Source organism: Paramormyrops kingsleyae, chromosome 13 (genome assembly GCF_048594095.1).
Source record: "Paramormyrops kingsleyae isolate MSU_618 chromosome 13, PKINGS_0.4, whole genome shotgun sequence".
Classification (NCBI taxonomy): domain Eukaryota; kingdom Metazoa; phylum Chordata; class Actinopteri; order Osteoglossiformes; family Mormyridae; genus Paramormyrops; species Paramormyrops kingsleyae.
Window position 1 is genome coordinate 21,380,831 of NC_132809.1, and position 22,924 is coordinate 21,403,754.

General features: G+C 51.4%; 1 protein-coding gene across 3 annotated transcripts; it reads left to right on the forward strand.

Moving 5' to 3' along the window:
* The first annotated feature begins 1,733 nt into the window (after positions 1 to 1,733).
* Positions 1,734 to 22,485, forward strand: zcchc14 (zinc finger, CCHC domain containing 14). 3 transcript variants are annotated; one of them, XR_011982279.1, is made up of 14 exons: positions 1,734 to 3,420; positions 5,650 to 5,776; positions 10,369 to 10,439; positions 10,997 to 11,107; positions 12,777 to 12,859; positions 12,948 to 13,042; positions 13,266 to 13,311; positions 13,833 to 14,106; positions 14,359 to 14,447; positions 18,039 to 18,154; positions 18,255 to 18,407; positions 19,139 to 20,272; positions 20,366 to 21,315; positions 21,396 to 22,485. XR_011982279.1 is itself a non-coding variant. In XM_023841666.2 (13 exons), exons 1-13 carry the CDS (start codon positions 2,791 to 2,793, stop codon positions 20,419 to 20,421), a joined length of 2,985 nt encoding a protein of 994 aa, XP_023697434.2. In that variant the 5' UTR covers positions 1,734 to 2,790; the 3' UTR covers positions 20,422 to 22,485. The 3 variants fall into 3 exon arrangements, 2 of the variants coding, with proteins under 2 accessions (XP_023697434.2, XP_023697435.2); XM_023841666.2 differs by having other exon boundaries at positions 20,366 to 22,485; XM_023841667.2 differs by having other exon boundaries at positions 1,753 to 3,420; positions 10,997 to 11,068; positions 20,366 to 22,485.
* Positions 22,486 to 22,924: the final 439 nt, after the last annotated feature.

A 22,924-nucleotide genomic window follows, 5' to 3' on the forward strand; every position in this document is an offset into this window, starting at 1 on the left:
GAGTGCCAAGGTGGAATGATAGGAGATTTAAGCCGATAAACTGACAGGGGTATTTCGGTAAATGAGCACAACCCACGCACACTTCTTGCTACACAGTCGGTGGAAGTTTCCTCATTTCCAGTGGAAGGTGTTGGAAACCCCTGATCCAAGGACTGACTTCCACAGCTCCCCGAAACACTAGTACACCTTTAAAGCTCAAAACGGTGCATGTGTTAACCGCACTTACAGTGTAAATTATTTCAAGGGATTTCGATATAAGACAGCTGGTTAAGCTTCGCCGCCGCTTATGTTGCGTCTTCGGGCGTTTCTCGCAGTCTAACGGCACTGAATTACTGTCATCAACAGAGCTTGTTTCTGAAGGGGCAAGCAGCTCTGACTCATGAAAATTATATACACATACGCACACATGAAATTACTTAGGCATGAGCGAATTTAAATATCAAGGATGGGATTTTTTTTTACACAAAAGAACCACTCTTTATTTTGGTAACAAAATAAAGGAACTAAGGAAGACCATTAAAACCAACAAAGCGGTTCTCTCTCGCAATAATACCCGGTGCTTCTGGGATTTCTTATATTTTGTTCTGTAATGGTATATGTTGATATGCGTGTATCAGGTGTATAGCGCAGAGCTGCCCTGAACGACCAAACCACATAATCGATCTGAAAAAAAGATTGGCTGACCTGTAGTTGTAACAGATCTTAATAATACTCGTGTGTCTGCGAAGCATAGCACAATAAAAACGCTACAAATTGCCTATCTCACGACAAGTAATGTGCTTTAAATCTTAGCAAGATGCAGATTAAAGAAGGAAAAATTGAGAAAACGTTCTACATGGTAGAGAAAGCTGCTACATCCCCTTTTGAAAATGTCCATGCAACATTGATACATTACACATCTACACCACTAACAGATGCACGCATTTAAAAGGGACCTACGCGTCCCGCTTCTCACTGCGGTTTATTCCGGTCGCAGGACAACAGCGCCCTCAAGTGGCCCATCGGCTAAATGGCTGAGATGCTTCTGGAGTTTACCCACCGACATGAGTTTGACAGTTTTTCCAAGAAAACCATTAGGGTTAATGCTAGTTAATGTTAAGATTTCTGGCATTTTTAACCTCGCAAATGTAATTAATGTTTATCGCGCACAAATTAATTATATATGCACTAATATCAGAGATTTTAAAATGTAACTTGGCTAAACATGCCAGCATTACTACTAGTGCTATCGGCTGGGATAAATGAGCTTTCGTCGAGGCAGGAAAAAAAATCCGTGTTGACCCTATTCTAAGAGAACAGCCATATTTTCAGTCCAAACGAGTTTTGTTTACCGTGTAAGATAGGCTATCCCACGTAGCCTGGGCACAGAAGTGCGTGGACAAAGAGAAAACTTTGCTGTGCATAGCCCAGCCGCTTGGAGGACAGGACTGACAGTGCGGCTGACATGGGTAGCAAGTCAGAACTCAATGGAGTTTCTCATTGGGAAGAATGGTCGACGTTTTGCTCCAGCCCTTTACATTTTCTTATCGTTCAACCTTTCATAACGAAGTGTCAACCCAACATATATCGGAGAATCAGGTTAGTTTTAATTTTCAGACACGGACTGCAGCTCACATTCGACATGAATCTTTATGAAGGCGCAGAGTTTTCTTGTGAATACTGTACCTCACTGTCAGAATCCACATAAGCGTGAGCGCATGTGAGAGATATGTGGAATGTAGTCTACCTCGGCCAATCGCGCTAAAGCCCGCTATTATTGACGTTCGACACAGCCAATCGCAGTAGTAAATTTGGTTGCGGGGCAGGGCTAATGTGTGGCGTTTGGGACGGTAAACCAGACAGCTGTTTTGATCCATTTCAAAGGAAGGGTATGATTTGAAGAGGGAGAGAGGAAATCATATTACTTTATTTTTTCCTGAGCCGTTCTACCCCTTCGGAGGGGAACGACTGGAAACTTATTTCCCTGTTCTTTTGGACGAATGCGGTGGGTCAGCTTTGTAAGGGCTATGTGATTAAACAAAAAGAGATCCCCTTCTTGCGTTGATAGGAAAGCTGGAGTTTGTGGAGTTTGTATGTGATCCTGTGTTTTTGGCCGACGCTCCCTAACAATTCGGGACCCGGAGGTCCTGGACCGAGAATGGGAAATGCATGAAGTGAAACTGTTTGCAGGGGATGGATTTTGCTTTTGCGCCGATGAAAACCTGGAGGTGGGTCCTGCGTTTTCTTGCCACGCTGAGACGGTGTGTTTGTGCGTGTGTTTTCCCTGTGTGTTTTTCCAGCTCGTACCGTCCCTTTCCATAAGGGAATGACGTGGTGAGCCCGAGAAGTAACCGAGGGAGGAGAGATGACTGAACGGTCTGCGCCATGCCCCGGAGTACAGTAAACAGACCGACACACGCTGTCTTATAAGCTTATTCTTTTACAGAGGGACGTGAAGGGATACAAAATAATACAAAACAATTATGGATTTCCGTTCAGGCAGAAAACAGATCTTTTCGTCGCAAAGAAGTTGTTTGTTTTCTAAACGTGATCGATTACTGTAAAAAAAGTGATTTATCTAACGGGAGTGGATCACGTGATAAAGTTCACAACTTTTTACAAACCCCCATTGCCCAGTTTTATACACGTATTCTCTGCAAAAGACAGTATGGACTACTCTGTTTAAAGACGGCGATCCAGCTATGCAAGTAACGCGCCTTTGTGCTGCTGACGGTTTCACTGCACAAGAACACTTATAACTGGTAATGACCTTATATCAGTATACGACGTTGTTTTAACTTTGTCTGGAAGATGGTTGAAAAGAGGTGTTTGCTTCAGCGAGAGGGAGTTTACCGCTGGTTCTCCCAGCTGAACTCTTCTAAGAGGGCTGAGTTTCTCTGTGGGCTCCTTGACCTCTGCATTCCCATCGAGCTGCGCTTTCTTGGGTCCTGCTTGGAGGACCTGGCCCGGAAAGACTACCACTCCCTCAGGGACGCCGAGATCAAGGCCAACAACCCAGCTGACCTAGCGAATTTGACCAACATCACGGATGAGGTGGTCCGCAGCAAGCTGCTCATCTCCCTGGCCCTGCTGAACTCGGACAACAGGGAAGCAGCAGGAGTGCTTTTCAGGACGCTCACCCACATCGACTCCGTGATCAACAACTACGGGCTGCAGCTCAACGACGGCCAGACGGGGGACCAGTTCCTCCTGCTCTTCACCATGGCCTCCAACCATCCCGCCTTCAGCTTTCACCAGAAGCAGGTCCTCAGGCAGGAGCTGACGCAGATCCAGAGCATCGTGCAGGCGGCCTGTGGTGGTCATCATGCGAGCGGAGGGACCAGTGCGCTCGCCGCCTTGCCCACAGCCAACACCATCACCACCTACATCACCAATGCCACCCTCAACTCCTGCCCCGCTGGATTCCCCTGTTCGCACAAGGTTGGTACCATTGCAGCTTATCTCTGTGTTGGAACTGTTGCGATAAAATGTGTTAAACTGTAACTGACGGCTTAGCGTCGATTTGCCGGTGGTTTTCAGTGGCTACAGGTGTGAAGTTTGACTTATGCAGGTGGTGGGGGTGGGAGTGTGTGTTTTATGCCTGATAGAACACTGGCCCTGAGTTATTTGTGTAGAAGTCATACACAGGTAAGCTGTTAAAGGATGATGGTCTGTGCTGCTTTGGCTAAAAGCCCCGTCCCCTAAAATGCTGAGCCTGTAAGCCTGGCAGGAGAGCAGCATGCGTTGTGTTACCGAGTAAACCCTCCCTTACCGGCCCGTCGTCTCGACTGCCCCCACAATGTCTCTCTGGGTCGAGGGCTGCATTGCCGCCCTAGCTGGACCGCATCCTGGCGGCTTCGATAACCCCCCCCCCCCCCCCGAGCCATGGCCCACCCTTTGCCTTTGTCCAGCTGGAAGTTGCCGGATGGAAGGCCGGCGCCAGATTGCCAGCCGGTAAGAAAAGGATCTTGCCAGAGCGCGGGGAAGAAAGCGGCGATTCGGCGTCAGGCGCTGAATCCCGGCCCTCATTTTCCGGCTGTCTGCCCAGAACAACCTTAGCCCTGACAGATGAGGCCAAATTGGTTTATTTAGGGAAATAATTAATTCAGCTGAGAGCTTAACTGCTTAGGTGGCGTGACGGATAGCAGAGGTATACGGCGGGTCGTGGGAGTCTCTCATCTGGGGTCCCGAGCAGAAACTTTCCGTAACCCGCTGGTGACGGACGTGGCTTGCTGGAGAGCGCCCCCCATGGACAGCAGCTTACATTTGGGCTCGGGAGGTAATGCATGTTTCTGGCTCTGAAGTTGGCATGTGTCAGAGGTCATGTGACCACGTCGTCATCCACACGGGCACCCTAAAAGGCTCACATCCTCCAGGCGGCACAAGGAGCCCATTTTTCTCTGTGCCCAGCTGGAGACAGGCTCCGCGTCTCTGTGTTCAATTAAGGGCACAGAGAGCCCGACTGTGTAAATACATCTCTGTGGAGGAAAAAATACCCAGGACTGCAGGAAATGGGGCATTTTTTTGCTTTTTTTGTTAGTCTTGGCCTCTGTTGAGTGCTGCTCAGCACATTTCTTTATGCTGAAATAAACCGTGTGAGACTCATGTGAGTCATCAGGAAGCCCAAACTGCTCGCCCACTGCCGAGGCCACCGCTTCGCTCCATTTGAGCACGGCTGTGCCGTACCACAAGCTCCTCCCCCTTTGGTCATGGGGGGGTGGGGCTTTAGGCTCCGCCCAAAGCCTGACAAGTGACAGCGCTTTGCCAGATGCTTATCCTGTACTCTGAGTGGCAGGAGAAGCCCAGCTCAAATAAAGGAAGGCGACTAACCATTATGGGGAGGGTGGGGGCGATCGGCTGTGCTTACTCACTGACAGGACTCTGGGCAGAACCCCCCCCTCGCCGCAGCTTTCCCCCAACGGTTGCGTCTTTTTTTCCAGAGCTGCTTTGGCAGGCTTTTGCGTGGGCTGCAGTGGCGGAGATGGCAGCGGCTGCAGCCACATGGGCTTGGCTGTGCGGCTCTAGTCAGCAGAGCTGCTGGACCAGGAGGCGTGGAGGAGGAGCCATGGCGTGTGCTCCTTCTCGATGGGAGGGAGGGGCAGGGAGGTCTTTACCGTCCCTGAAGAGTTCTGGCCACTGTAGCCATGACTGATCATTTCCTTCGGTGTTTAAAATATGTTAGAGGCACAAAATGTTGCTGATTAGTCGGTGACTTGGATGTGAAGAGGTTTGCATCATTCCTTCCGGGGAGTGGAAACAAGGGTCTGCAGGGGGGGCAGGGCTTCAGAGGCTGGTCACTGGCTTTCCATCTGTTGGGTACACGTCGGAGAAACATCCAGCTGTACGCTCCAGAGTTGGTGGTTCAGCAGCGGCTGGTTTTTACAGCTGAATGTTTTCACCGGAGTGACTCTGGTCAGGTCTCTCCATTTTGGGTTGATCACTGCAAGGTTGCCCTTTTGCAGACGGGCTCATGCGCTGGCCTACTGAGTCAGCGAGCCACATGATGAGTCCTTGTGTTTCGTTAGTTGACAACTTTACAATCTTTTGCTCATTCTAGTGGCATGATGTCACCTGCAGAGTCGGGTTTCGCTGCCGCACGGATGTGTAAAGCCGTGCGGAGTGGAGTGCTTTAGTGAATGCTGACCCCAACCTTTGACCCCTGTACCACAGGCACTGCACCGAGAGGAAAGGGGAGGGCACGGAAACGATGCTAGTGGCCTGGACTCCCAATCACAGGCTCCCTCGCTGTCTGGCCAGGAGCTGCTGATTAAGGTCCACGCGGGGAAGGCCAATAAAGGTAAGCGGCATCAGCAGCCAAAGCCACGGTCTGTCTGCTTTCCTGCGGGGTGGATCGAAGCAGAGCAATGCCATCCAGCCACCAGTCAGAGAGAGATGCTTTCAAAGAACACAAACATGACAGGTCGTCAGGAACACGAGATGTTTCCCCAGACCTTGCGCTTGGCCAGAACCTCCACTCGGTGGCTCTGTGGGTCGGCCTGTCTTGGAGGTTCGAGCCGGGAAGGCGTCAAGGGCTTGCATTCCTTGCAGCTTGTCACGGAGGGGGGAGATGTTGAGCCGGTAGTGAGGGTAGCTGTTTCTGGTTGGCTGGGCTGTCTATACTCGCGTTGCAGAGGTGACTCAGACGGTGCTGGGCTGGTAGAGTGGCCATGATGTCACTATCCGTGAGGCTGAGCGCAGCCCTGCTCTGCCTCGAATGCTGCTGGGAAAGTCCCCTTGGCCTGTGGGGGATCACGTTGGTTACTTCTGTGCATAATTTTCCGAGTGCCTTTTTTTTATAAGGTCGGGAAAAATCTCTTGTTTCTCCTGCTGGCAGTATAATGTCCCCCCCGCCATGGGGCTGCTGGGGTGAACGTCCCGCATTAAGAAAAATGTGACTGATGGTTCACCACCTAGCAGTGGTAAAATAATAATCTGTCTGGGGGGGAGGGGATGAGTTCAGGCTGAAAAGCCAATGCCTGCCAAGAAGCATTTATTTATTTTTATCGCTTAATAGGATCATGCGAATCTGCAGGGGTGGGGCATCACATGGGAGGGGCCGGCCAGGACCGGCCCTCCCCAGTCCTGTAGCGTTCTGTTACCTGTCTGTGGAGGGTTTTGGATGTGTGGACGGAATGAGGCAGGGTGGGGCTTGGGGTGGGGAGCGAGGCGGGGCAGGGACAGGCTCGTGGCAGGGCGTCAGTGGGGGGCGGGGCAGCAGGGTGGGACAGTATGGTGGGGTGTGACATCATGGTGGGGCGGAGCTAGTGGCAGGGTGGGGCAACAGTGTTCAAATTCAAATTTTATTTGTCACATGCATCATCATACATAGTACAACCTGCAGTGAAATGCTTATTGATACTGCTCCAAGGAAATGTAAATAAAACACTTTAAAACTATAAAAAGAAATGAAGGAGATTAGATATAGTAGTACCTATACTATATACAGGGATGTACAAAATATATCTCTGCTATGTACATATATTGCACTCTAGAATAACATTGAACATGGAGTTTACGATGGGATGGCATAGAAGTAGAAGTGTGGAATGCATAATATGGTATAATGTAATACAGGGCTGCCCAACTCCAGTCCTGGGGGGCCAGAGTCCTGCACATTTTTGGGTTTCCCCTAATTTACACACCTGATTCAACTCCTTGTGCTAATTACCACACAGCTGTTGAGCTGAATTGCTTGTGATGGAACCGGGAAAGAACTAAGCTACACAGGGCTCTGGCCCCCCAGGACTGGAGTTGGGCACCCCTGATGTAATGCAATATAATATAATACATATAGCCCACAGTGTTATGCATTGGAGGGGGGAAGAGTGAAGGGTTGATGATGTCACTCCATCGCTGTCACTCTCTCACATCCTGGTTATTGTCCTGGTTCATACACTGAATAGCTCGAGGGAAGAAGCTTCTCCTCATTCTCTCTGTGTGGGGTGTGGCAGCAGGGTGGGGCTGGAGGCAGGGCAGCAGTGTGGGATGTGGCAGCAGGGATGGGGCAGCAGTGTGGGATGTGGCAGCAGGGATGGGGCAGCAGTGTGGGATGTGGCAGCAGGGATGGGGCAGGCGTGATGATGCATACTGAAGGTCTTGAAGGTGGCCACATATGGACGAAATAGATGGGATTTTTCTTCATTTTGGCAATATGAGAATGTATGAGTCTTTCAGCACTGCAGTGATCCACGACTTTTTCGTTTCTTGTGGTCCCTCTCACTGCCCTCGATTGGCCCTTTCCTCTTGGTGCAGCTTCTCTGGTACAGGGGTTAAAGGTCAGGGTCAGAATTCACTAAGACGCTCCACTCTGTACGACTGCACCGCGGTCAGCTGGACTATTTATGCAGTTGCAGGCAGCACCGTGTGTATCTGTAAATTAATTTAATATGTGTCCTGGTGTATTTGTGTTTCTGGTAAATATCGTAAGCGTGTAATGTTTGCCGTGGAATGCGTGTGTTTCCTTAGCGTGTAACCCTGCTGTGTAAATTGCTGCCTGCCCCTGCTAGTATTAATAAAGAGCGAAACTTCCATTTTATAAGAGCTGTCATCTCCTTCATTAAAATGACTCACGCACTCGCCACAATACGTTTGTTTGCGTTTACATATGCAATATATTGTTCTTGCCAACGTGTTTGTTTGTGTTTTTTCTAACCGTCGTTTGAAGTATACAACCAGCTTGAGGTTTGCACCAGCTTCAGTCCAGCAGGGGTTCAGACAGGATTGCTAATTCAGATATGTTCAGGTGGCCCTAAGCCTGTTTCGGGGGGGTTACGGTCCATCAGCCGCGGCCATGCAATGTGAAGCCCAGTCTCCTGGGGCACGGGGCAGGCGCTGACTGCTGGGAGGCCCCCCCGCCTGGCCGGCTCTCGCTTGGTTGCATTACCTCACCGCCTGGCGGACTGCCCCATCTCGGTGCATGCCGCTGCTGAGCCCCCGGCCACACTGCGCCTCGCTGCCCCACGCCAGCGGCCCCGGTTTCGCTGTACCTGCCCGGCTCTGTAGGGCAGATCCGATACCAGCACCCTCCGCAAAGGCTTCCCCCGCTGATAGGTGCGGGTGTTCGGTCGCGCCGGGGTGGGCTGTGGTGAATGCCTGTGCCTCGGAGCGGCCCCCAGTCTGCTCACTCAGGCCGTGCCTTAAATGCTGCCTGTGTAACGAAGAAGCACAGGTTAAGTGTGAGGAGCTCAGCTTTCCCTGGCTCCCGGAGGGGGCGCCCCGCTCTGCGGCCTGCTGCTGTGCGGCCTGCCGCCGTGCGGCCTGCCGCTGTGCTTACAGCCTGTTTGTTCAGGTGAGGAGGATCTCGCTCATGTTTTAATGCTTGCATTTAATACCTTATATGTGCATGTATCAGTTGTCCTGGTAGTTAGCTGATGGGCGTCTGTGGCAGGCAGCACCGGCCCCACCGGTGCATGTTCTGTCTTAGCGGCCAATGGGATGCACTCCTGCTTCCGGCCACGGCTCTGATTGGCTGGCTGGATTCCGGGGATTGCCAGCTGGGGTGTAAGCTTCACAGGATTCCATCTGTGCCGTGTAAAGAGGGTGTTCCCATGACAACCTACACGCTCCATGCAAATCAGTAAATCTAGTGAAACACGGCGGGAACTCGAGCAAGCCACGGTGCTGTGTCGGTCATGGTGCTGTGTCGGTCATGGTCACAATGGCTCTGCGTGCTGGCGGACCGGGTCGCCCTGCCCCATGCCATGGTCACACTCATAGCACGTTCCGGATTTTCCACGATGATGAGCGGGAGGGCGGGTTGGGGAGGGAGGGGGGGGGGGCGGCAGTTACTCCACACAGGGAATTCCCAGCATGTCTGTGATCCCAGGGGTGCAGGATGTGGGACAGGGGGCTTGGCCCAAGGGGACAGAGCGGGCACTTGTGAAACATGCCGACTTCCCAGCATCCTCTGCGGCGCATTCGCGCTGCTCTTGGGTCTCCTTCCTGCACATGCCATTCACACATGACCTGCTTGATCCTGGGTCACCCTGACCAAGGACGCCGGTGTGGGACCGCCTCTCTCTAACTGGCTGAAAGGCTTGGCGTGGTGCATTGTGGGAGTTAGGGGGTGCTGGGAGGGGGGAGGGCAGACACCTGTGGAATGTGCTCAGGCCCGGGCAGATCGTGTGGGGCCATGCAGACGGACCGCTCTTGGCTTGGGTTGGGGGGGGACATTCTGCCTTGCATGCCGGGCCTAAAAATAGGCAGCCTTAGTCAGCTTGACACCAGGGGGGGTGCAGAGCGGCTGGGATACCACAGGTGTTTGTGCACATGCCTGGCGATGCACTGGGGTCAGCGTGGCAGTGCCCTCTGTCAGCAGATCGCCTGCCCCCCACTGCGCTCTGACCACGCCCTACCCCAGCTGTTCCTCTGCGTTAACTCAGGGAGGGGGGATTCTGTTTATAATGTGTTTGCTGTTTTAATGGAGGGAGCATTTAAAAGTGAGCAAAATAGGGACTGCGCAGGGTGGGGGGTGGGGGCGTGGATGCGGGGCCCTGGGGAGCTGCAATGACACTCCAGCACATTCCAGATGTGTTCACACTTGTCTGAGAGGCTTTTGGGGGGGGGGGGGGGGGGCAGTTCTCTGTATCTGCTCATTCCTCATGTGGAGCATGTTCATTCAGCACCGGTCAGCAGGAAGGGAGGCCATGTCTGTGTGAGTCTGTGTGTGTGAGTCTGTGTGTGTGAGTCTGTACGTGTGTGTGCTGCTCATTTCCTGTTTTTAGGTGTTGCCCCCGTACCTCACCCCCGCTCCCCTTGACTCCTCCTGCCACCCACCGCGTGTCCCCAGAGCCTCCCTGGGGCTTTGGGATTAAGCAGGAGCGTAATGCCCGCCCATGACCCCCCCCATTCAGACATGAGGTGCTAATGAGATGCTCTTCCGTCTTCCAGCAAACATCGAGAGGATTGAGCTGAAGAGCCTGACTCAGAAGGCGGAGAAGGTGGGCGAGTACACCTTCGAGGTGAGAGCATGGGGCAGCCGGCCAGCGCGGGGAAGACGCCCTGACACCCCGGAGGGTGCTGGGGTCACGTCTCCCTTTCTGTTACTTGTGGTGTCTGTGCCCCGCTCTGCAGTGCTCAGGAAGTGCCACATCGATTATCGTACAGCTCTCCTGGGCTCAGAGAGGATGGAGCGCTTCAAATGTTTGTTTGCCTGCCGGCTCTCTCCCTGGTGAAGGGGCTGCCTGTTGCTGTTTTTTTAAGGTTGCAGTCTGTGCTGTTAATCCTCCAAGGTCAGCAGTGGTCCAGCATCTCTGGGTACCTCCATCCGTCTCTTCCTCTCAAGCAGAGCCACACCTTTTGCTTTGTGTGGTTTCTGTAGCTCTTCTGTAGCTCCATCTATGCTGTCTGTTACGCAGCAAACCGATTAATGCTAATTGAGACTTGACAGCCGTCTGCTAGCTGCCCTTTTTAGCGGCGGTCCAGAGCCCCCCCAGCTGCAGTGATGATAGGCGGTAATGCAGGACACAGGAGCTGGGTCTGTGCTCCCCGATGTGAAAGGTCACTTCCTGTCTTGAAGGTGCTGTGGTCAGACTCCACGATATCTGTTGTCTCCCGGACTTCTCAGGATGCGATGGAGTTTCTGTCCAAGGTGAGGTCCAAGATGGAGGATGACGACATGCACGTCTGTGTGAGTCTCATTAACACAGTGTAGTGAGCTTACCAACAGGTCAGTGTAACCACAGGATACATAAGGATTTCACAGGACTTTAAATTGCTTTAAATTCATTATTGGTGTCAGCTGTCAGTCAGAACATAACTGTTATTAGGAGCTAACAAAACGGATATATTTTTACATGTTGACCGAAATGTACTTAACCATTAACATTTCATATATACATTAATCGCACATACAACTTTTCCATGGTCTATCTTAACATTCAACCACTCTTTGATGTAATAATTTATCAATATTTTAATGAAAAAATGGTCATATATCCCCTTAAGGATTGTAAAATTAGTTGTCACATGTTAATACAGGATTATGAAGTTGCTGTCCTCCGCTGCTTTAGAACTTTAGATTTCAGACGGATGTTTATCTCATGGTAAAGCGCCAGTTTTCACCTAGTCTTCAGGTTGAAGTTAGTCACTGCTGAAGAATTACATTAATCAATTAGGAGCAGACATGGCTGAGAGCCCCCCCCCTCCCCCACCCATGTGGCACCTGATAAGTCAGGCTTCCCCTCGCTTATGTTTATAAAATAGAAAAGTCCAGAAGGATTCAAAATCGAACAAAGAATCAGGCCTAGGCATAGTCTTTGCAGGAATGACCATGAAATTGCTCAACAGACCTGAGAAATCCCAAGAGACTGGAAATATCTTTTTATGAGAAGGTTGAATACAGAAAATGATGCACGAGTTAGCATGACCTGGCTCACGGGTGATTATCTTTTCTGTCATTAGCTGAGTCTTCTTTGTGTGATTGTCTTGTCGAAGCTGCATTTGGGCATCTTTCCTCAGTGTACTCCCTACAGCATCCATGTGCTTGCTGTTTGCAGTCATTACAGGCTTGTGAATAGTCAAGCATTTGGGGATTGATTTGCGGAGAGCAGTGCATCTGCTCCGGGCCCTCGTGGGGATCCCTGCCAGGCAGTTGACGGTGATTGAGTATTTTGCCGCCTTGTCATAGACATGTGGCACGAGTCTAGTCAGCTGACATAAACACCACTTGAAGACAACTAAATATTTGTTGTAGAATGATTGACCGAGATGATTGTTGCATTGTGTTAAGAAGGCTTTGGCGCCCCCTTGCTGACGGAGGACTTCAGTACGTAGTTTAAAATATATCTGGGCACAATTTTTTTACGATTAACGACAAGTTTAATTGTTTAATGATTAGATTCCTGGGATTTAAGTGATACAAAGAGAAGTCACAGTGCGGCATCCTGAAGCTTATATGTTTGGGGCAGCAGCTTTGGGGAGGGTTGCTGTATAAATGTGACTGAATTAGTGAATTAAGCAGACACATGCCAAATGTTGTTTCTAGGTAGAATGGTTAGTATGCTAATTTAGTATTAACTCAACCATTTTCAAAACTTTTTTAAATTCACATTTTTAAACCCTCAGTCTGAGGGTTTAAAAATAAATTGCTACTTTTGTTTGTCAAAGGTATTTGTTATAAATTTTGTCTTTTCCCTCTTTTCTTTTGTTTTGAATGATATTAAAGCACAATAGATCATTTTGACAGTGTGATTGGGATATATAGTCCCATTTAGCTGTCTTTGTGTCTGTAGATGCTGTATTTTGCACGCTGCCAGTCTGCTCCTGGCTACAAACACCTGTTGTGTTGTGCCTCTCAGATAAGCCAGCTCTTCCCAGATGATGGGCTTGAGAAATACTTGTCCTTGTCTCCCCTGGATCCCCCACACCAGCCAGATCCCAGGTGAGGTGCCAGTACCTTGGTCCTCCTGCAGATAGGTGGCGATGCTGTGAGCGATGGCAGCTCTCAGCCATTTGCATTCTCTCTCAAGGTGCCTGGCTAAGCTGCCACCACACCTGCTGATGCACGAGCAGGTCAGGCAGTTCTTCAGCCCTGCCCAGGGTCCTCAGATCCCTCCCAACACGAGTAAGGCAGCCGACAGTGGTTTGTGTGTGCGTTATGTTTTGGTCAGTGGGCTGTAATTGTCCTCCAGTCGGAGTTCAGAATTGTGTGACTGTGATCTCACAATGGGATGAAGCTCAAAGCCCAGTGTGCGAGCGTGTGCAGCTTAATAATGTGTGTGATTATGCCACTCAACGGTGGGAGTGTTTTTTCTTTCTAAAACACTTTTCTCTTCCCACCCACTCAGATTTTGGCTGTTCACTGCAATACAGAGGAGCCAGTAGTTTGCCCAGGTGAGTCATGGTCCTCACCCACACGAGGACATGAATTAACAGTGTTGAATGCATTGTGGACACTTAAATTGTTACTTTTGTTTATTTGTAATCATTTTTTGGTTGCACCATCTGACATTTTGTGATTCACACACACGTTTATACTGGACACATACTTTGCCCCTGTAGTAATGGGAAGGCGTGACGTTCCAAGCTTTGGTGGTTGTCACTAGGAAATGACAATGCGTACAGTGGTGCCGGAGAGCTGTCAGCATGCCACTGGTTATCATGTGGTTAGCACTGCTGCTCACGGCTGGACTGTACCACTTTAGAGTTCGGGGGGGGGGGGGAGAAAGTCAGGCATTCCAGCTGGTTATGATCTACTTAGATGTGAGGAACTTCAGCATGTCCTCTGTGTGTAGCAGGTTTAAAGTGTCAGCACTGTCTGCTTTGTCCTTGGTGGTCCATCTACATCTGCATCTGTCTGTGTGAAAAGGACGAGCTGATCCTCTTCTCTCTTCCCCCATGATCCCTCCTAATAGGCCGGTCTGCGGAGTGGCCAGCATCCAGCCCGTCATCAGTTCTCACTGCTCCCTGCAGCCCCACTCAGCCACTCACTTCCCATCTCCTGGAGTGGCCCCCCGGCTGCCCTCCGGCGGGGGGCCCACTGGGGATTGCCTGGCCTCAGTAAATCCGGCCTCCAACCCCACCCTCCAGGCCCAGCCCAACTCGGAGCAGAATGGGATCCTGGACTGGCTACGCAAACTGCGTCTGCACAAGTACTATCCTGTGTTCAAGCAGCTCACCATGGAGAAGGTGGGTGGGGCTTAGGTATGGTGTGCAAAGGCTTGGGGGATTAAAATTATGGATGGAGAAATTATGGGGGAAGATTGAGTGGGAGGAGTTAAAAGACAGTAGAGGTAGCCAATTATAAGCTGGTGGGAGGAGCTTGGGTGTGAGATTTTAGACAATGTAGTAATTCGAGGTTCCAGTTGCCTCACTTATGAGCACAGCATCATCTTAAGCTACGTGGCTGAACTGCCTCCACTGTCTCTGTCTTCCTGCCAGTTCTTGGCGCTCACCGAGGAGGACCTCAACAAGTATGACCTCACACAGGGGGCCAAGAAAAAGCTGAAGACCCAGCTGGAACTGCAAAAGTGAGTGGCGCTGGTTTGCAAAAGCTCGCACTGCAGACGGGAGCAGCCACACTGCAGGGCATGTGCAGGGAGAAGGGTTAGGGTGGGCAAAACCAGGCCGCTTAGTTAAAGGGGTTAGGGTGGGCAAAACCAGGCCGCTTAGTTAAAGGGGTTAGGGTGGGAAACACCAGGCCGCTTAGTTAAAGGGGTTAGGGTGGGCAAAACCAGGCCGCTTAGTTAAAGGGGTTAGGGTGGGCAACACCAGACCGCTTAGTTAAAGGGGTTAGGGTGGGCAAAACCAGGCCGCTTAGTTAAAGGGGTTAGGGTGGGAAACACCAGGCCGCTTAGTTAAAGGGGTTAGGGTGGGCAAAACCAGGCCGCTTAGTTAAAGGGGTTAGGGTGGGCAAAACCAGGCCGCTTAGTTAAAGGGGTTAGGGTGGGCAACACCAGGCCGCTTAGTTAAAGGGGTTAGGGTGGGCAAAACCAGGCCGCTTAGTTAAAGGGGCTAGGGTGGGCAAAACCAGGCCGCTTAGTTAAAGGGGTTAGGGTGGGCAAAACCAGGCCGCTTAGTTAAAGGGGCTAGGGTGGGCAAAACCAGGCCGCTTAGTTAAAGGGGTTAGGGTGGGAAACACCAGGCCGCTTAGTTAAAGGGGTTAGGGTGGGCAAAACCAGGCCGCTTAGTTAAAGGGGTTAGGGTGGGCAACACCAGACCGCTTAGTTAAAGGGGTTAGGGTGGGCAAAACCAGGCCGTTTAGTTAAAGGGGTTAGGGTGGGAAACACCAGGCCGCTTAGTTAAAGGGGTTAGGGTGGGCAAAACCAGGCCGCTTAGTTAAAGGGGTTAGGGTGGGCAAAACCAGGCCGCTTAGTTAAAGGGGTTAGGGTGGGCAACACCAGGCCGCTTAGTTAAAGGGGTTAGGGTGGGCAAAACCAGGCCGCTTAGTTAAAGGGGTTTGGGTGGGCAAAACCAGGCCGCTTAGTTAAAGGGGCTAGGGTGGGCAACACCAGGCCGCTTAGTTAAAGGGGTTAGGGTGGGCAAAACCAGGCCGCTTAGTTAAAGGGGTTAGGGTGGGCAACACCAGGCCGCTTAGTTAAAGGGGTTAGGGTGGGCAAAACCAGGCCGCTTAGTTAAAGGGGTTAGGGTGGGCAACACCAGGCCGCTTAGTTAAAGGGGTTAGGGTGGGCAACACCAGGCCGCTTAGTTAAAGGGGTTAGGGTGGGCAAAACCAGGCCGCTTAGTTAAAGGGGTTAGGGTGGGCAACACCAGGCCGCTTAGTTAAAGGGGTTAGGGTGGGCAACACCAGGCCGCTTAGTTAAAGGGGTTAGGGTGGGCAACACCAGACCGCTTAGTTAAAGGGGTTAGGGTGGGCAACACCAGGCCGCTTAGTTAAAGGGGTAAGGGTGGGCAACACCAGGCCGCTTAGTTAAAGGGGTTAGGGTGGGCAACACCAGGCCGCTTAGTTAAAGGGGTTAGGGTGGGCAAAACCAGGCCGCTTAGTTAAAGGGGTTAGGGTGGGCAACACCAGGCCGCTTAGTTAAAGGGGTTAGGGTGGGCAACACCAGGCCGCTTAGTTAAAGGGGTTAGGGTGGGCAACACCAGACCGCTTAGTTAAAGGGGTTAGGGTGGGCAAAACCAGGCCGCTTAGTTAAAGGGGTTAGGGTGGGCAACACCAGGCCGCTTAGTTAAAGGGGCCAGCAATCGGGCCGGGCCACACCCGGGGCAAACGCCCTTATTGGGGGCCCAGTCCCTGGGATCGATGACACTCAGAATCATTAAGTCATTAAATTAGGGCTGCACTAAACTCTGCAGGGTGGTAGATCTCCAGGAGCAGGGGTGGGCAGCCCTGGATTAGAATAACCTAACCCTAACCCAAACCCTAACCCAACCTGTCTGTAACACTTAGACCTTTCTCTCATTCATGTGGGAGATTCCTTCCGGGGGCCCCTAGTGAGCGAATATTGATAGGAGTGACTGTGAGAGTGTCTGGGTGCCTGACTCACCCCCGCGGCCTGGAATCGGTCCATCTGTACCCTGGGGCTCTTTGTACTGTCTGTAAGGCTGTAGACCAGAGTGCAGCACCACCAACAGGGCGCTGTGCTAGGAGCCCGCTGCGGGTGACCCGTCTGAGGTGCCGGGGGTGTGGGGCTGGTGGGGGTTGGCTGTGCTACAGAGTATGGCTTCCTAACCTTTCAAAGGCCTCGGACTTGTGCATGTCATACAAAAATGTCACGACCTGGTAGAACTTGTCTGCCAGTGGGGATGGGGGCGGGGAGGAGTGGATCAGCTGTCATGAGAGATTTAACGAGTTCAACTGTTTCCAATTTTTTACGTGCAAACAGGATGCATCAGGGGTCATATGAAAGGTGTGTCTTTCAAATTTATGCTTTATTTTTGGAAATTAACCAACCCCTCCCCCAAACCCCCAGCATTCCTTGTCGAATCCTGGACGGGCAATTGGGACAGCCTGCTATAGACAAAGGCACCTAACGATGAAGTGAATAAAACAATAAACAAGGATAGTTTTATCATTGTTCATTTGGAAGATTATTCTGTCCAAAGCAAGGCAAGGCAGATAGTTCATGACATGCAAACAGCTGTCAGGGAGCCAGCTAGGCTGGGCTTGGCGTGGCGTCGCTTCCTGCGACTGATCAGTATCAAGAAAGAGCATCCAGTGTTAGCCAGAGACTAGGGGTGTTTCTCAATGTGCATACTTGACTGTTGTTGTGTTCTCACATAGCCGTTTGATGTCATCTTCCATTGCCGAAGTACAGGTCCCATACTCAAGAACAGACGTACAGAAGACCGTAAAAATCCCTGGCTGTCGTTCTTGCCCCACCCTAAATTTCAAGGATGCATCGGTTGCATCCTCATCAAATGAGACCAATCCCATGATTCATTGCATTTGTACTGCAATTTTGTACCCAATTTTGTTCTTGGTAGGAAAGTTAGTAAGACCAGTCTTGCCAAGAACACAAGCAGCCAGAGCCTGCCCGGCCCTGCAGGTAAACAGGGCTACATATCCCTCAAGATACTCTGTGTCTTAACAGGCGCTGCTTATTTTTACTTTTAATGGTCGTGTTCTCGGCGCTTTACTGTATGGGTCAGTTTTCGATCCGCTACAACGTGAGATCACATTTACACGAGAGAGCTGCCGATCCCTACCTATCTCAAGTGAGGGAAACCGAATATGTGGCCTGGGTGTTAAAATAGCAACAGCGGCGCAGCGCGGCGCTACCATGGGCAGAATGCCAGCAGGGGGGTCTTTAGCATGCTCATGTGTGTCTCGGAGCCCCCTGGAATGGCGGGAGCCTGTCTGGGGTCCACTTGGGCATGTAGTTCTCCATAAACCACCCTGTCTGACTCATGCCCCCTCTCATCGGCCGTCTTTAATGCCCTTTTCCCGAGAGTGCAGTACAAACACAATATTCCAGCTACTTGTCCTGGTCAGGAGCGTGGGAACCTTAATTTGGAATCTGTGAAACCAGGTATCATTCTAGAAACAGGTGGACGAGAACAAGATAGTCCACTAACGAGCTGACCACTAACAAATGGACATGCCCCCCCCCGCGTGAAATCGAAACACGCTTTTGCCGTCATGTGTTCTTCCCCTGTAGTGCCAGTAGGGAGAAGTCTGAGAAGAGGTATGTGGTTTCCCAGTTCCCGGTGACCTGCGGTGGGGTGGCCAGAGTGGCCCCATCCAGCCACATCGCGCCGAGCACCAGCAGTGCAGGTACCCCGCACACACGGCACCCACGGTACCACCAGCAGTGACTCACACGTATGTAAACAACACGCGTGTGTATGTGTGTATCTGACTGCCTCCATCTTAGAGCTGCGGGTAGAGGTGGACAGCAGCTCCCTCCCTTTCCCCCGGGACAGCGGCTCCTCCTCAGGCTACTCCAGTTCCCCCTCCAGCCCCATGGGCCCCCGCGACGAGGCCCTTGACAGCGTTAAGGCCAGTGTAACTGCAGAGCCACGCAGACGTAAGTACCCCAGCCCCTGCGCGGCACACACGATCAGGCAACTGCCGTACCCTTGAAAAACAGAAAAATATAGAAATGAAGTTGAATATAGAGTGTACAAATATAAAATATAGTCTCTATAATACAGTGACAATTTATTTATGTTGCTGCAGACCTAATTATTGTGCTCCCTGGATGGGGAATACATCTGGCTTTGGGACCGGTCCGCTGATGCACACTTGATCCCCTTAGCATGAGTGTTAAAAGTATTTGTTTTTTTTTTTTTTTTTTTTTTTTTTTTTGTATTTGAAGGACATTGTATGGGTGAAGGTCTGGAACTAATCAAACTTTGGAACTGGAACTAATCAAATCACACCAAAATTGAAACAGTGCTGCTCAAAGTAAAGAGTGACTGCAGACGACACTTGACCATGTGAACGTGAAAATTCAGAAAATATTTCAGGGATCTTATAAGTGCTTCATAAAAACATTATGCGGATGAAAATCATTTTGAGACCAGTTGCCTCAAAAATGAAGCAGCAGCGCTGTGTGGCAGCAAAGGAAGGAAACGACGCCTGTAGAACGCAGTAACTCTGAACATATTACATGGATCTTTTTCAAACTTCTTGTGAACATTGTATTGGCAATGAGCTGTGTGAGAGCAGTAGGGAATACATTTAATTTAGTTTGTATCTTGGTTACTGTATTACTCTAACATGCCACAACATCCCCTGCTGCTTATCTTGCCATAGGAACAGAAACTGGGTCAGAACCTGGGGACAGAGAGCGGTCTTGTGTGCTGCTGAACCATACGGTGCCGAGCGGACCGATCCGACCCACCGCTCAGGTTCTTCCTGTCCAGAATGACGCCTCTTCATCATCATCTCCCTACCACCTGCCTCTACCTCCCCAAGTCCTGCCCCTCCTCTCACCTGGGCGTGTCCTTGGCCCCCCTCGCAAGCCCCGCCCTCCCCCGCCCCCCCCTTCCGTCCTGTCCCCCCTTTGCTCGGAGGACCGTGCCAAGCCCATGTGTCCCGGCGTGGCCGTCAGCATGCAGCTGGAAAGCCGCTTCCCCGGCCTGAGTCTGGAGCTGGCACCGGCGATCCTCTCCGACGGCGCTGCCCCCCAGGGCGCGCTGGCAGCGCTGCGGTCCCCCCCGGGCCTGATGGTGGAGACGAGCACGGCCCCGACAGCCACCTCCAACACCCTGCACCACGTGTCGCGGCCCCCCCTCCAGCCGCAGCTGTCCCCTTCGGTCCCTCCCGCGTCCCCTCACCGCGCGGGACACTTCTCCGCCTCCTGGTCGACCTTCCCCCCCGCCAGCAGCATTGCCGTGGTGACGGCACCCGAAAGCACCCGTTGTGCAAAGGGTCACCCCGGACCATCCGCCCCACCTACGTCCGGCGCAGTTTCTACGGAGACCGGCTCAGGCGGGACGGGCACGCAGCCCCCCACGTGCGTCTGCAGCTCCTGCGGTTGCAGCGGCAGCTGTGGCTCCTACTGCGCCCTGCCTGCAGGCTACGCAGGCTACTTCCAGCACCCCTTCTCGGGCCCGTCGGTGCTCACGCTTGGGCCCCTGCTGCACCTCAGCCCGCTGCTGGCCGGGCCCCACCCCCAGCCCCACAGTGCCAGCGCTCCCTTCTCCTACCCCCTGGTGGCGCCGCCCCTGTACAGCGGCAGCCTGCCCCATGAGACGCAGGCGGGCCTGGTGCTGCCACCCATGCAGGGCTTCCTGGGGGCCGCGGCCGGCATCTATCAGCCGCAGGTGGCCGTGGGCAATGGGGGCGGCGAGCAGAAGAAGGGCAACGTCTCCTGCTACAACTGTGGCGTGAGCGGCCACTGGGCGCAGGACTGCAAGCAGCCCCTCATGGAATCTGGCCAGCAAGGTAGCAGGCCGGCGGCAGGCCTGCATGTGCGTCGCTTACGCTGTCTGACGCCCGCCTCCTCCGGCTCACTAACCAGGGCTTTTTCTCCCCCAGGAACCTTTCGGCTGAAATACGCCCCCCCATCTGACAGTCAAGATTCTGCAGACTGAAGCCTTGAAATGGAGCAGCACAGGCCCCTGCCCCCCCCCCCCCCCACCCTCAAATACACGCTGAAGCCTGCTGTATTTTGACTGGAACCTGCCGCTCCGCACGCTGCTTGGAGTGATCACAAGGAACCTGGAGCATTACAGGAACGTGAACGGGGGGGGGGGGTTCTAAGGGAAGGGTCCGTGTGTGTGTGAAAGGGGCCTTCTAATTCTCCTTAGAACCCTTTGTGGGCTGGCTGGCATTGTGACATCACAGTTACTTCTGGGGAAGGGGCTGCCCCCCCCTGTGCCTTACCGCCGTCTGAAGCACCTCCCTCCGGTAAACACATGGTTCACATGGTTTACTTTGCAGCATCCTGCTTACATGGTAATAAAAACCACAAGAAGGAAACAAAGGAGAGGTATTCAGCCACACATTGCGCTTTGTAAGTACTTATTTTTAAAGCTGACTTTATAGAACTGCGTACTTAAAGAAATTTTAAATGTACAATAATTTACAGTATTTACAGTCCAGATTGTCTATCTGTAAAATGCATTTTCACCCTAAACTACAAAAATCTTGACATGATCAGTATGTCCTCCAGAGGACATATATAGATACATGTTTGTGTTCATTTAAAACCATATTGAATTCAGCAGTTTGTTTTGAAGGACCGGTGAGACAAGTATGTGGTCAGACAGGCGTGTTGTCAGACAGGCGTGTGGTCTGACAGGCGTGTTGTCACACCATCAGACAGGCGTGTTGTCAGACAGGCGTGTTGTCAGACAGGCATGTGGTCAGACAGGCGTGTTGTCAAACAGGCATGTTGTCAGACAGGCGTGTTGTCATACTGTCAGATAGGTGTGTTGTCAGACAGGCGTGTGGTCAAACAGGCGTGTTGTCATACCATCAGATAGGTGTGTTGTCAGACAGGCGTGTGGTCAGACAGGCGTGTTGTCACACTGTCAGGCAGGCGTGTTGTCAGACAGTCAGATAGGCGTGTTGTCAGACAGTCAGACAGGTGTGTGATGCTGTGGGTCTCTCTTCCTGGTCTAAGAGGCTGATCTGAAGCTGCATCCAGTCTGTGACACAGGAATTAGACAGGAAGACCAGCAGAAACAGGCAGCTATGCTCAAGTTGGAATAAGGCTTCAGGACAGAAAAGACAGAAGATCTTAGTTTCATAATTATAATGTGTGTGATTTTATAGAATTAGGCTGTAAGATTTCACACATATTAACTTAAAATGTGTAACTGCTGTCAGTCAGAAAGATCCGACATTGTAAAATGTGTTGATTACGAACAGTGGAATCCTCTCCAGTGCAGTCCTCCAGTAAAAGCCTCTGGGAAAATAAACCCATAAACATCACTGGCCCTGGATTACACGGGAGTTTCCCTAACAGTCAAAATCCACAGCAGGTGACTTTTGTCCGGAAGCCATTCGGAATGAAGATTACCAAAGAGAGCAAACAGCAAACCTTGGCTCACATGCCGATTTGGAGACTGGGGGAACATTCTGGACAGGCTGACTGAATTCCTGGACGGTTATGTGCATTTGTCAGGCTTACGTGGTCCAATTTATTAGCAGAACTATGTATATCAACAAGAAAAAAATAACACTAATGAAGTATTTTCCTCAATATAATCAGCCTTATATATCATGTTGGAACGACGGAAGCGGTGTTAAGCAACTGAAGCAGGAAAAGCTGGATGTACACCGTTCACCAAGATGATGGCGTGCAGTGTGCTGACATCATCGTGACATCACAGCCTTTTTAGGGAGAGCTTGGCTGCTCAGAGAGATAGTCAGAGACGGTTTTCAGAGGGCCAAGCGGAGCTGCCAGTCATACTGTGCACCAGAACCCCTCTCCATGTATATACCCAGACTGCATGTAGCCCAATAATGTCCTTTTTCCTGTTCTTTAAAAATATAAACCTTTGATTACATGTAGTGGATCTGATGTTATAACACCCCCTTTTTGTATTTTGGTACTCTGCTCAAACAAAAACTAGACAGTTTTAAAATTGTACATTTTATATGTCTGAAATGAAATCTTTTTGTAAAGAGCATTAAACATGTTTCAAATATTTCAATGTTGCCTGTGTGTTTGGTGCTACAAGTCATGATTATCAAACAGAATCCAGTAGGGGCTATGTAACCCACCCACCCACCAATCAGGCCCAAGAGGGACACTCAGATGGGGCGACTGAGACAAAAGAATCACATATAAGCCCTGATTCCGGCACACAGGCCTGTGGGCTCGAATCTGGCTCAGCTGTGATGTCTGACCCTCAGTCCCCGAAACGGCGCCCCATTCTCCGTTTCAGCCGCCTACTAGAAGCTGCAGTGAGCGTTGAGGCCTGAGGACATAACAGCAGCCTGGAATCTGCTGCTTTCTACTGCATTCCAGCAAAATCACACATCACCCCTCACGCTTAGTAGAACAGGTCTGTTTCAAACATGTGTGTGGACACCTCTTCACATTCTGCCCCACCGCCCCCACACTAATAGAGCAGTGAAGCAGGC